A 13,792-nucleotide genomic window follows, 5' to 3' on the forward strand; every position below is an offset into this window, starting at 1 on the left:
TTTTAAAAGTCAAAGATCCGAAGTTACCCAAGGTTTTGATTGTTCAAAATAATGTTTACGCTGCCGTGCACGGTGCAATTGGAAAAGACAGATTGGGCAACCACTACACTTTTATTTTGACGAACAGTTATGGCTGCAGATTAGGTTACTGGTCACCTCGCCACCAAGCAGACTCGCCACCAGCGAACTCGCCACCAAGGAACAGCCGAACATCCTACTGTCCTCGACTAATCTCTTTATTGGTGGTTGGTGGCGAGAAGACTTCACTTGGTGGCGAGTACGTTGGTGGCGAGATCATTCCTTGGTGGCGAGTCTGCTTGGTGGCGAGGTGACTGAATACCGTTCTCCCAACCTCCCAAGTTCAATTTACGCACGCCCATGCGTAAATAAGATGACGTGAGCAATCATAATCTGCGGTATCCAGTCACCTCGCCACCAAGCAGACTCGCCACCAGCGAACTCGCCACCAAGGAACGATCTCGCCACCAACGTACTCGCCACCAAGTGAAGTCTTCTCGCCACCAACCACCAATAAAGAGATTAGTCGAGGACAGTAGGATGTTCGGCTGATAAGTCTGTACTCAAACTTTATAAACGTATGTTGTCGAAAGCACGTTCGAAACCGATAAGTTTGTTCGCTTGTCTTTACATCAGGCTATGTAAACACGGAAACAATTTTACATTTCTTTTATAAAATAACTAATGAGAGAGGAACGAAAACCGTGTTTACATGCGCTCATGCAAAATTATTTTATGGCCAATCAGAGCGCGCGTACTATTTGATTTATTTTATAAAAATATTTTGTTCATAGCGGCTCACTAGGACTTAGATAGGGTAAGCACACGCTCTATGTTATAATTAACAATTGGTTCATACATCAGCGTGCGTTCATCGAGATATGAAGCACTTGGGAAGTTTGGGGAGCACGAAAGATGCGTACGAGTTGCTCGAGGCTACGCCTCTTACGCATCTTTCGTGCTCCAAACTTCCCAAGTGCTTCATATCTCGATGAACGCACAGCTGACGTATGAACCAATTGTTTTATAAAATTTTCAACCCGATGGAAATTTTTTTTCTCGAGGGATTTGTTTGCTGATGTCATGATCGCGCGCGATAGGAACATGGAGCACAATTGCGCAATTGAATTTGGTTAGACAAATTTAATAGATATGCTATAATACATTTTATAAAAGAAATAAAAAACGCGCCGAGTGCATTGTTTAGTTAAATAAGCACGCAGGAATTTTTAAGAACACTTGAGAAAAGCAAGAAGCACTCGCCCTCGGCTCGTGCTTCTCCACACTTCGCTCGTGTTCTTAAAAATTCCTGCGCGCTTATGTAACTCAACAATGCACTCGGCGCGTTTTTAATTGCTCTAATAATAAGCACAAAACAATGTTGACGTATGTAAGGCTTTAAAGTAGAGCGAAAGCGATAAAGTTAAAACAGTACTTCAGGTATAAAACGAACCACTAGAATCTGGTTTGATTTTTTTCAAAGGCTTTTGTAAGGCTTAGCTGACAAAACCTTCAATATTTGAGGAAAGAATTTGATGTAGCATCTTAAAGGATCCTTGTCAACCACTCCTCTTTTTCTTTGTTGACATATGGGCAACTGCGGAGAAATTCGTTCTTATTAAGTCAATGCCTGGCAGGAGTCGTGCTGGCCCGTAAACACTTTTTACGAGGCGTAAATAAAGGAGAAACGTTACGCATCCTAAAAACAAATCGGACGCGCTCCACATTTGTTGAGAAACTTAAAGAGCTTAAAAGACAGCTAAAGAAGGGGATAGAGGATACCTGACGAAGTTCTGGAGAAATAAACTTATACTTAAAGAACAAAGGAAACATTATGAAGAAGAAAATTTTGCCTTTTGTAATTCAATATCACCCGGCTTTATCTAAACTCAAGAACATACTGATGGGGAAATGACACCTTATTCAAAATTACATCGGAAAAAAATAATCATCAAAAAAAAAAAAGAAAAAACCTAGAAAATCTTCTGTGTTTCTCTTGAAGAGGTTGTAGTGTAAAACCGTGGCAATCAGATGTTCAAAGTTTCGCCATGGTAACGGGATAAGGGATGCAACTGGCGGGATTCGGGAAACTAGAATAAGTCTCTGCATGCTCTCAGCTGAGGCTCTCAGTATCGAAAATAAAATGAACAGCGTGATCACAGGAAGGATTTTATCTGTGCATTTTTCTGGTTGGTTTACCTCGACTCATGTTACTTGATACTCATCTTTTAAGGTGATTCCTTAGGAAAAAAGGTTATCGAAAAAAAGTTTTTAACTTTCCCTTAATGTTTGGCCCGCAGTGCAGGTGTCTTCTTAAGGTAAACTAACGTTTTAAGCTCGCGACCGTTTATCCGACCGGCCATATTTGATTTGGAGTTAGAGTGGACGGTGGGGGTAGGGGCGGGGGAAGAGAGAGAAGACGCCTGCCCGAAGAGGCTGTTGAATTGCAAAACACCCCCTAATTAGTTGCGCGACACTACATTTCCGGAAATGAGCAGGTAAATTTAAAAACCGGAAGCACTGTCTCCCGACAAAAACAACACACCTAGAGCTTATGAGTGAGACGGTGAGCCAGTTTTTTTTTTTAGCCGGGAAAGAAATGGCTTCGACAAAACCTCCTTCGCCGTCACAAGCATGAGCTGATAATTGTTGTAATCTATATTTGTCAAACGACAATCCTCTGTATAGCTGCCGTTAATCTGTTTGACGATTTTTCTTCCATTTGATGGTAAACAATATTTTGAAGGAACAAAAACTGCACTCAGACGTTTACCCGCCATAATTTGTTTCATGCAAACCGGCAAACTCTGGTGAAACGCTGTGACTTCCTTTTTTTTTCATCAATGAAAAAAATGGCTTCACGAAACGTTCACTGCTGACGCAAATACGAGTTAATATTTGCCTCACTCTATATCCTCCAAATGACAATCCGTGAGCGCAGCTACCGTTAATTCGATCGAAGATGCTTATTCCATTTGATCGTAAACAAAACGTTGAAGCGGACAAATGACAACTTCGCTCGAAAGTTTTCCCGTCATAATTTCTTTCATACAAACCAACACCTCAAATATCAGGCTCTTTTGGCAACACGGCCAGTAGATCCTTTCCAGTGAAGAAATTGCTTCTTTTTGTCACAATTTTAATGCGCGAGGCATATTAAATTCCGAAAGACATTTAATTAAGTGCCTCTTCGAAAGTGGAATCTGAAAGTAACAACTTCACCATTTACAGAGTTTGCCATCTTTCGCATTTCCCCGCAAGAGCAAAATGTCCAAATGACAAATTTGGCTTGTGATTGACAGCTGGAGCTTAACCGCACCAATCAGGAACTCTTTCCGTCGGGGAACGGAATTTCGCAAAACAACAATGACCTCGGGCAAGCGTAATTTTCACTCTCCCAACCCTCTCCTTATTCGTTTATTTCATGTAGAAGCTGAAAAATCAACAGCAAACTTAATAGCGTCATTATTTTGGAACAGCTAAATTTAATCTGTTAATAATCACTCAACAGTGAGGCCTTATCTCAGTTCCTGCCCACGCTGTGTAATAATTAGCTCCAAAGCTGAAATTAAGATATTTTATGTCGTATCTAGATTTCGATGAGTGAAATTTTGTTTAGCTTACTTAGTATGGTATCATCATTCTCACATTATCCATACTTTGGATAATAGAACGAGAATTTGATACTAGATTTTTAAATCCTACACTTTCGTGGTCACAATTTTGTGATTGAGGTGATTCTTCAGTTTTGCACTGCGCATCCTGTACTGCGCATAGAAATCTGTAACACGGTATTGTTCTTCAATCCATGGACCGGGTAAAGAGTGCGATACCCGAGAGTGAGACTAAATTGGCTCGTTACGTGTAAGCCGGAAGAAAGGAGTTGTCCTTTTAACAATTTTTCTATTTTTTTCGTTATCTTCGTTTGAACCTCTCATATGAAAATTTTATTGCAACCTAAAATCAGTCCGGAATTGGAAAAATGTGATAAATAATGTTGCCACTCCCTCTCGACTATTTGATACGTATCACATTTTAAAAAAGGTGAAATAGACTAAATTTGGCTTTAAACTGCGTTCAGAAAGATTTGTCTTTTCACGGGACTTGATGACAACAATGTCAAGTTGTAGACAACCGTCTGTCTCGGAAGACAATGGAAATCTGCACCTAAGAAGTAAAATCACGTCAAACTGCACCGCCGGCTGTGGCTGTAAAGCCCAATACGGGAGCCGCAGACCCGCTGGCATTTTGCGCAGGTAAAGTCATTTGTGGGGGTTGGTGGAATGGGGGCAGACTGGAGCCTCTGTCGCCTGCGAGTCCTCTTCACCTCCCACTGGCTCTCCCTCTTCAACTCGGCTTGTTTGACGCCGGCCTTGACAGTCGATCGCCAGAGTGTACGGTCGGCTGTTGCTGACTCAAGGTTTCCAGGGCTGATGCTGCAGGTCTTCAAGTCACGCTTGCAGACATCCTTGTAGCGCAGAGTTGGTCGTCCTGTTGGCCGCGTCCCTGTGGCGAGCTCACCGTACATGATGTCCTTTGGGATGCGTCCATCATCCATTCTGCATACATGGCCGAGCCAGCGCAGTCGCCTCTGGGTCAGCATGGCATACATGCTGGGTAGACCTGCCCGTGATAGGACCTCTGCGTTTGTGATGCGGTCTTGCCAGGTGATGCCAAGGAGTCGTCTAAGGCAGCGCATGTGAAAGGCATTCAACCTGCGTTCTTGGCGGGAGTAGAGGGTCCATGTCTCACTACCGTAGAGAAGGGTGCTCAGTACGCAGGCTTGATACACCTTCATCTTTGTGTTGATGGTCAACAGGGAATTGTCCCAAACTCTCTTTTCGAGGCGAGCCATTGCCGTTGCTGCTTTTCCTATCCGAACATTGAGCTCAGAGTCCAGGGATAGGTTGCTGGAGATACAGGAGCCAAGGTAGGTGAAGTTGTCGACTACCTCTAAGGCGTGCTCGCCAATGGTGATGTGTGGGGTGACGCTGACACCTTGGCCCATGATGTTAGTCTTTTTCAGGCTGATGGTTAGGCCAAAGTCATTACAGGCTTCCGCAAAGTGTGTGATGAGCCGCTGCAGTGCCTCCTCGGTGTGGGCGGTGAGGGCAGCATCATCCGCAAACAACATTTCCCTGATGAGAACTCTGCGCACCTTGGTCTTAGCACGGAGGCGGGCCAAGTTGAAGAGGTTCCCGTCGCTCCTGGTGTGGAGGAAGATGCCATCTTCAGACTCACGGAAGGCATAGCACAAGAGAAGGGAGAAGAACACACCGAAAAGTGTCGGGGCCAGGACACACCCTTGCTTCACGCCGTTCTTGATTGGAAAGGGGTCTGAGCATGATCCGTCAAACTGGACTGTACCGTACATGTCGTCGTGGAAGGATGTGGTCATCTTCAGGAGCTTTGGCGGACACCCAATTCTTTCCAAAAGGGCAAAGAGACCGTTTCTGCTCACCAGGTCGAAGGCCTTGGTCAGGTCAATGAAGGCAAGGTAAAGTGGGCGTCTCTGTTCGCGGCACTTCTCTTGAAGCTGTCTGAGGGAGAATACCATGTCGATTGTCGATCTCTCTGCACGGAACCCGCATTGCGACTCTGGGTAAACGCGGTCAGCCAGCAACTGCAGTTTGCTAAGCACGACGCGAGCAAAGGCCTTTCCTACGATGCTGAGAAGGGATATCCCACGATAATTGTTGCAATCGCTGCGCTCGCCCTTGTTCTTGTAGAGCGTGACAATCTTGGCGTCCCGCATGTCCTGGGGTATCGTGCCCTCCTCCCAGCATTGGAGCAGGAGATTGTGCAGGTGGCCGAGAAGAGAACTCTCACTTGCTAGCTTGACAATCTCGGGGGGGAAGGCCGTCACTGCCTGGTGCTTTGCCGCTGGCAAGGGACTTGATGGCTTTCCTCAGCTCGTCGACTGTGGGTGGTGTGTCAAGCTCTTCCATGGTGGGTAGGGTGGTGTTCTCGATGGTGGTGTTGGTGACAGTGGTCTCCCTAGAGTACAGCTCCTGGTAATGCTCCGCCCATCTCTCCATCTGTTTGCCGCGGTCGGTGATGATCTCGCCTGTGGTGGACTTGAGTGGAGCAATCTTGATGGCGCTAGGGCCAAAGGCTTTCTTCATGCGCTCATACATGGCGCGGATGTTGCCACAGTCCGAGGCAATTTGGATGCTGTGACACAGGTCGAGCCAGTAGTCATTTGCACACTTGCGAGCAATCCTCTTGACGTTGTTGCGAGCAGCTCTGTAGGCAGCCAGTGTTTCCTTGGAGGGCTGTTTGTGCTCGAGGAGTGCGGTGCTCTTGGCCGTGATGGCGGGCTCCATCTCCTTGATCCCCGCCTCGAACCAGTCTTCACTTTTTCTCTCCCGCATTCCGAAGGCGTCTGAGGCCACCTCATACATGGTGTCGCGGATGTAGTTCCATCGCGCTGTGGCACTGTCAGTTGGGCAATCCTCTAAGGCTTTCTCCATGGTCTCGGCAAAGCGTTCACGCGGTCCTGGGAGTGAAACTCTGGCTGTGCCAACACGGGGGCATCCTTGCTGTTTGGAGCGATGAATGCGCTTGGGCTGGAGACGCACCTTGCTGCAGACTAGGGAGTGGTCCGTGTCGCAGTCGGCACTGTGGTAGGTGCGAGTGATGAGCACGTGGTTGAGCAGGGACCTCCTGGTGATGACAAAGTCCAACTGGTGCCAGTGCTTGGATCTGGGGTATCTCCAGGACACTCTGTGCTGCGGTTTAGTGGAGAAGAAGGTGTTGGTGATGCACAGACCATGGAAAGTGCAGAGTTCAAGTAGCCGCTGTCCGTTCTCGTTAAGCTTGCCCACTCCGAAGTGTCCTATGCATCGCAGCCATGAGTTGTGGTCTGAGCCTACCTGGGCGTTGAAGTCTCCAAGTAGGAACAGGTCTTCTTTCTGTGGGATCTCTCTGATCTTGGCTTCAAGCTCCTCGTAGAATGCATCCTTAGCCTCGGCTGTAGCGCAGAATGTGGGGGCGTAGACGCTGAAGATGTTTGCTGGTCCAGAGGGGGTCGAGAGGCGGAGAGAGAGGATCCTTGCGGTCCCCTGAGAGGGAGGCTCCATTGAAGACAGGAGGGTGTTGCGCACTGCGAATCCGACCCCGTAGAGGCGGCGCTCTTCTGGCTCGAGTCCCTGCCAGAAGAAGGTGTAGTCCTTCTCCTTGAGACTGCCACTTGCGGGGAGGCGTGTCTCCTGAAGGGCGGGGATGTCGACCTTGAGTTTGGACAGCTCACGGTCGATGATGGCGGTTTTCCTGGCATCATGGATTTGCTGGAGGTCGTCAGAGAGGCCAGGACACATTGTTCTGACGTTCCAAGTAGCAAGCTGTAAGGCTGGTGATTTCTTGTTTCTTTGTTGTTTGCCTGGTGCGGGGGCTTTATAACCTGCCTGTCGGTTTTGCCTAAGCTCCAAGCACCCAATGGAGCAAGCAGGTTGTAGCGGGGTAGCAACTCAATTGTCCGGGGGCTGCCCGGCTTGAGGTGGGCGTTAGCTACCCAATGGGGCTCGAAGACCCCTCCCACCGTCGAGAGCAACCCCTGGCGCCCGGCTCTACGCCAAACGAGCCTGGACTTATAACCGGTAGACTGCTGCTCTCCGTGTTGTGCCTACGCTGGTCAGCGAAGCTGGAGTGGCCTCTCCAGGTGCAGGCCTGGGCGGAAGATATAGAAATCCTGGTGTGCCCAGTCGCCAGGATCCTCCTCTCGGCGTTGCTGGTAGGGTCCGACGGAAAGGACGAGCCGATACGGTCGGTACCAGCGCAGCTGCAGGAGTTGCCGGAAGGTTTCACGTTGTTCCACCAGCCGCCTACGGGGCTCTACTCAGGATTTTCTGTAAGGGTTTACTCCCATAGCCTTCACTTCTCCCAAAGCAACCACAAGGCAGTGGTGGTTCTGCGGCAGGTAGTACTGGGTTACAGGGTACCAGTAGCAGGCAAAATATGTACCTGACCTGACAATGTCAAGTAGAATTACGTTTACGACTATCTTTCTCATTCAATGAGACATTTGTTTCAAATTATGGTAAAATTTCCGCACAGCCCCATATTATATTTTGCATTTAGTTCTTGGATAGAGAAAACAATGACAAAAACAATACATTGCTATTGGGGAAACAGATTTGTTTACAGTAGTATGGGGCTGTGCGGAAATTTTTACCCAAATTATGACGAGGTCTATGATTCGTGTTGTGCCGAAACAGCACTCAGCTCAACTACATCATTAAGTGTCTTTTATACTTAATAACGTCTTCTCTATTTTCAGACATGACAAATCAAGATCAAGATGGTGCAGCAGGTGAATATTAATCAAAATATCAATAACATGTTTAAGCATCAAAGGTTTTTCTAGGACGATCGAGCATCCGCCATTTACCGATGGTTGGGGAATATTCCTTGGCGGAGACGTGGTTGGCACCCGTCGGTTAGCTTAATAAAGGCTATAGATTTATTATCAGAAATTTAAGCTTCTATGAAAAGATGATCGTAAGTAATCTATTATACTTTCCAAGAGAATTACTTTATTTCAACCCGATCTTGCTTTTTTTTCATGCTTAACAGGGCAATCAACGTTGAGAACAGGGGCATCGGGAGGCAACGAAGTTGTGATCATCTCTCCAAAACCAGGTACGTTGGATTGGTTCAAAACTTATTGGATAGTTAGCAATGAAACTTTATTTAATACCAATTAAGGGAGCGTGAGCTGAGCAACTGCTCAAGGGAGCTCACGCAAAGACAGAGAAAAATATGCTGAAAATTACACAGACAGAAAACGTTTTCGAAGGAAATTTTCGCATTTAAGTTCTGTAATAAAATTCCCCACAAGAGTCGTTCTTTATCATGTTTGATTTGATTTTATCTGAGACATTCTTGGCGGAAAAACTACTTTCAAATTGGCACTGTTAACTTTGTTATTCATAATGGGTCATGAAAATTTTACTCACAGGTTTAACTTTCAAAAGCAGCAATCATCCACAGTGAGATTCATTTTTAGCTTAATTAAAATCCTCCTCTTGAAATTCTCTCCCAAAGGAATGGTATCCTTTAAAAAAATGTCTGCATTTTTCTGTCAAATTTATGAGGCTTCAGAGCTGGAACTTTTAATTTCGGTACACGGTACTGTTGTATGCAACAAATTTCAACTTGACTTTGATTTTTATGACGCGAATTTTGATTCGTTGTATGGGTTGTAAGATGCATGATTTGATTAGCTATTACCATTATTCAGAGCATATATTGAGAAACCGAATCAGTCAAGAAGTAAATAAACAACATTTTCCTTAATTTAAAGAGAAATGTTTTATAAAAGCATCAGAGAACTCTTTCACATTTTCATCTTAACACTCAGGAGGTTGGGAGAATTTTAGATGCAATGTTAGAATTCCTTCCCCCCCTTTTTTGTGTTTAGATGAGATTATGTAAACAAGGAAACACTTCTAAATTGTTAATCAGCTGGACCCTAAAATATCATTTGCATATTATTTGATTCCAAATAATTTTTTTTCGGATTCCAGATTAAAGCAGTGGTGATGAGAAACTGGCCACCCCAATGCCTTCATCCACACTAATAGGACAATTACCTATTGCAGCAGGTAGGTGTATTTTCTAAACTACTTCTATCTGTTGGAGCACTGACGTATTCTTTAACACTACTTTTGTAGTTCAGATGGACTTTTTTTTCTTTTTTTTCCACTTTCAATAAGGTGAAGAGAAAAGAGCCAAGGCATTTGTTGAAAGCTTGTATGGTAAAGATGAAGGCGGCTCATTATATTTCTAGGATTGAGTTTCAAACCGGAGTGGCATGTATTGCACAGTGAAGAGATACAAAAAACTGAGCACACATACATTAAAAGAATATGAGAGTTGTGATAACTTGAGACATATCACTAAGAACTGAAACTAGTCAGTTCGTGCTGTTTATCTTGTATGTGATTATTCACTGTAAGGTGTTCTCAACTTCCTAGAGTCAGTTGTTACCTGCTATCCTGTAGCAATGGAAGACCGCAATTTGGCTGCACAGGCTGTGGAAGGTAATGATGCAGCCCATTATATACAAATTTTAAAGGTCACTTATTGACTAGTCCGGATCCTAGTTCAAATCGTATTTTCAAGCATTTTGACCATGAATATCTTAAATCGTGTAATATTAAAAATGGGGATTGAGTTAACAAGATGTGTACTGTTTTTTAGTAGGAACAGCGAAGGAGGAGGAGGATCTCCTGGTTGGTGCACAGGCAAGTAAGTAAAAATTAGAAATGAGTCATCTTAATCTGGTCATGCAAGGAACACATGTACCTAATTGATTTTCCAATATTCTACTGTTATATTAGACCCAAGATGTGGACCTGCCTACGACCTCCAGTTGTTTAGAAGGTTGATGGTAGCATATGACCTGCCCCTTGTGCCACCATTTATGTGCACCAATGCATGAGGAGTAAGTGTGTGAAGTTTTTTTTAGAATGAATTTAGATAAGATTTTCATTAGAAGTCTCTTCAGGTTACAATTAACATGTAATGGTTTAGTCATTAGCACAATGAACTCCAGATTGTGTTGTGTTCAGGTTCAAGACCTGGCTATACATGCATACAGGTTGTGTCTTTGGATAAGATACATTTACTCTCAAAGTGCCTCTTTCCAGCCAGCACTGTTTACTAGACCCAGAGAACTTGCAGGGAAATGTGATAAAATGTTGGGGACTAACCTCAATTGAGCCACCAGCTATTCATGGCCTGGTTTCTTCATGGGACACAAAAAAGAACTTATTGACTTTACAATTGTTTCCTTGACTGACATTTCACAACTTGTAAGGTCAATTGCTGTAACTTGAACTAAATTCTAGTAATACAGCTGAATGAATTCTGTTTGGGGTCCATACCCTTGCGAAATGGCTTTTGGAATTCCTAGGAATTCCTAGGAATAAAGGTGTGAATTTTCACGGTAAATTCGGACTGGGAATTCCTAGGAATTCCTAGGAATTCCCAACCATAACAACTCTGGTTCTAAAAACCTAGAAATTCCTAGAAATTCCCAGAAATTCCCAGAAATTCCCAGAAATTCCCAGAAATTCCCAGAAATTCCAAGTTTATAGCCAACAGGACTTGGAATTCCTAGGAATTCCTAGGAATTCCTAGGAATTCCAACTCAGAGAACCAATGACTTTCCCTGAAAAGCTGTAAATCTAAAAAATTTCTAGGAATTTCTGGGAATTTCTGGGAATTTCTGGGAATTTTTGGGAATTTTTGGGAATTTTTGGGAATGTTTAAGAATTACTGGGAATTTTAAGCAAAAATTTGAGGCTAATGATATAAAATAAATACTTTAAATTAAAAAAAACCCAGCTAAAATTCAAGTATTCAATGAAATTTATTTAGAAGCTTAATTAAGGCTTACATGTAAAATATTTTTGATTAAATAACATCAATGTGTGGTAATATTAGGATGGAATTTGATTTATTTTTCTTTTCTTGAAAACTTCATACGGATTAATCCTCAATTACAGCTATTCATATAAAATAGTTCTAATCAATCATTAAATTTGGTTTGACACAAATTGTGAATAAAATCTGTTGATTCTTTTCCATAAAATACAATATCTTAAGTTATATTTGAAAACCAAGCACTCTTGGGAGTGAAGGGGCTAATTACAGACAAATAAAATTGATTTTTTGATTAAAATCTTGTTGTAACTGTAACAATAAATTAGAATGAAGTTATCCTAAACTGCAAACTTAGCTGCTGTTTGTACTGTTTGTATTTTTTTTCCTGGGCTCACAATGAGTTGGCCTTGAATGAGGTTGTCAACAAGAACCTTGACCATTTTGTATCTGGATTCCTTGACATCTGAATTTGAAAAAAAATAATATATTAAAATATGTATATTTAAAGCTCAGACCAGGCTTTTAAGATGGCTATGAGGAAAAGGGCATTCATTGGATTCTCAAATTGAGAAATCTCTGTTATATTGAGTGACTTTTATATTGGAGTTAGTACATCTCTCTCATGGATTTTACTAAAAAAGGGCTGAATACATTATTTTGTTTTTACCCAGGAGGGCTTCTTTATGTACTAAGGTTTGTTTAATAACAGTTCCTATTATGAATCTTGAATGTTCCCAAACGTGACTAGAGGAGTCTTGAAACCTTACTGATAGGTTTATTTCATTGTAAAGCATAAGCTTAAGAAACTGCGGCATGCAAGTGACCGATTCGATTCTCAGAATTATTCTAGTTTCAGTTGCGCCGAGCGTTACGTAAGCTTAATTCAACCCGCTACATCTATTCTTTTGTAAGATTTTGATCACGTAACGAATATCGCAATTTTTACTCACCACAAACTTTCAAAATCGTAGCTTTACAGATGGCCACTCGACCCTTGTTTGTACCAGTCAATATGTCAACTGTTGTCCCTTCTTTTAACTCCACGGCGCCAACGACTTTCTTTTCTTTTACAACACTCACACTATTCTCGTTTTCCCATTGAACCACAATAAAAGCTATCTTTAGAAATGTTATATTAAGCAAAACAGTTGAGGAAAGCGATCAACCGATCCAAAGTACATTCAAAGATGAGCGCCAAATGGAGTCTTATTTGTTTCCGATCACGGGCATGATCACGTGGATCTTTTAGGACTTGTAATTGGCTAGCAAAGTGAATCCGCTGGCTTGCCGATTGCAGTGTTAAGAGAAGCGCCTAACTTTATTCTGACTTCTCCGACCGGTTCTCTGCTTCTAGAAAATGGATAGCTTGGTGATACAAATAAAGATGTGAGCTCACTCTATGTAGAAATAATCGAAAAGAATCGATCGTATTACAAATGCACGATCTGTGGCCGAAAGTTGTCGAGGAAACAAAGACTCGAAACTCACTTGAGTTGTGTTAATGGCCAAGGTGAGAAATAACACAAGCCAATCACAGTTTTGAATGCGACTACAAATCGTCTTTTACCCTCATACTTATAAAAGAAGGATACCACATTCGGAAGTATAAGAGATACATAGATGATCCCAGTGTACCAGTACCTAAATCTACAAAGCTTGACCGTAGCAAGCGTTCAGCAACACGTTCCAACACTGCCATCTCGATTCCTCAGTCAGTCGTTTCCAATGAACTTAAAGCAGTATTGACAACAGAGTACAGTGCGTCTTACAAAGGAGAAACATTTGTACAAGAGACAGGAGTAGCTATATGCGATTACAGAGGTGCGTTGGAACTCTGGTCCACAAATAGTTATGCACTGCCCGAAGTATAAAACAATCTTGTTGATAGCTGACAGACAGAGAAGAACAACAAGTAAACTTAAGAGCTGTTATTATTGAAGTGTGACTATCACTTTTCATTTTTATATAAAGAAGGACTTGTAATTTGCACCAAAAATAAAAAGATATAATATTTTTTTGGGAGATCCAGTGATTGGGACATTTAAGAAATTAAGTTATGAAAGGAAACTTGGTTGGTAATTCTCACTACTAACAAGTCTTGTTGACAAATATTTTCAGATCAGAGTTTTAAATAAAGTAAATTGAAGACGTCATATAAAAGGTGTTTTTCCTCTAAGGGAACATTGACTACCTCTGTCTTGTCTGCATGCCAAATGTTTGCAAAGTGTGTGGATGATCCACAAGTATTGGAACATATACAAAACATTTTTGTAAGAGTTCCAATACTTGTGGATCATCCACACACTTTGCAAACATTTGGCATGCAGACAAGACAGAGGTAGTCAATGTTCCCCTTTTCTTACAAAAATGTTTTGTAAGAATA

General features: G+C 42.8%; 1 protein-coding gene and 1 long non-coding RNA gene across 2 annotated transcripts; both read right to left on the bottom strand.

Moving 5' to 3' along the window:
- Positions 1-5,843: 5,843 nt before the first annotated feature.
- On the bottom strand, positions 5,844-7,337 carry LOC149036505 (uncharacterized). Its single transcript, XM_089188594.1, has one exon. It carries the CDS (start codon positions 7,335-7,337, stop codon positions 5,844-5,846), a length of 1,494 nt encoding a protein of 497 aa, XP_089044720.1.
- A 4,039-nt stretch (positions 7,338-11,376) lies between these two features.
- On the bottom strand, positions 11,377-12,635 carry LOC149036506 (uncharacterized). The gene is made up of 2 exons (XR_016181536.1): positions 12,360-12,635; positions 11,377-11,872 (listed from the first exon to the last, which is right to left on the bottom strand). It is a non-coding gene; the product is annotated as an uncharacterized LOC149036506 (long non-coding RNA).
- Between the last annotated feature and the right edge of the window lie 1,157 nt (positions 12,636-13,792).

The sequence above is a fragment of the Pocillopora damicornis genome, chromosome 12, assembly GCF_964200805.1.
Source record: "Pocillopora damicornis chromosome 12, jaPocDami1.2, whole genome shotgun sequence".
Taxonomy (NCBI): domain Eukaryota; kingdom Metazoa; phylum Cnidaria; class Anthozoa; order Scleractinia; family Pocilloporidae; genus Pocillopora; species Pocillopora damicornis.

What these genes read in the sequence shown, in the direction of transcription:
- LOC149036505 (XM_089188594.1), bottom strand. Translation starts at nt 7,337, where the DNA reads ATGTGTCCTGGCCTCTCTGACGACCTCCAGCAAATCCATGATGCCAGG.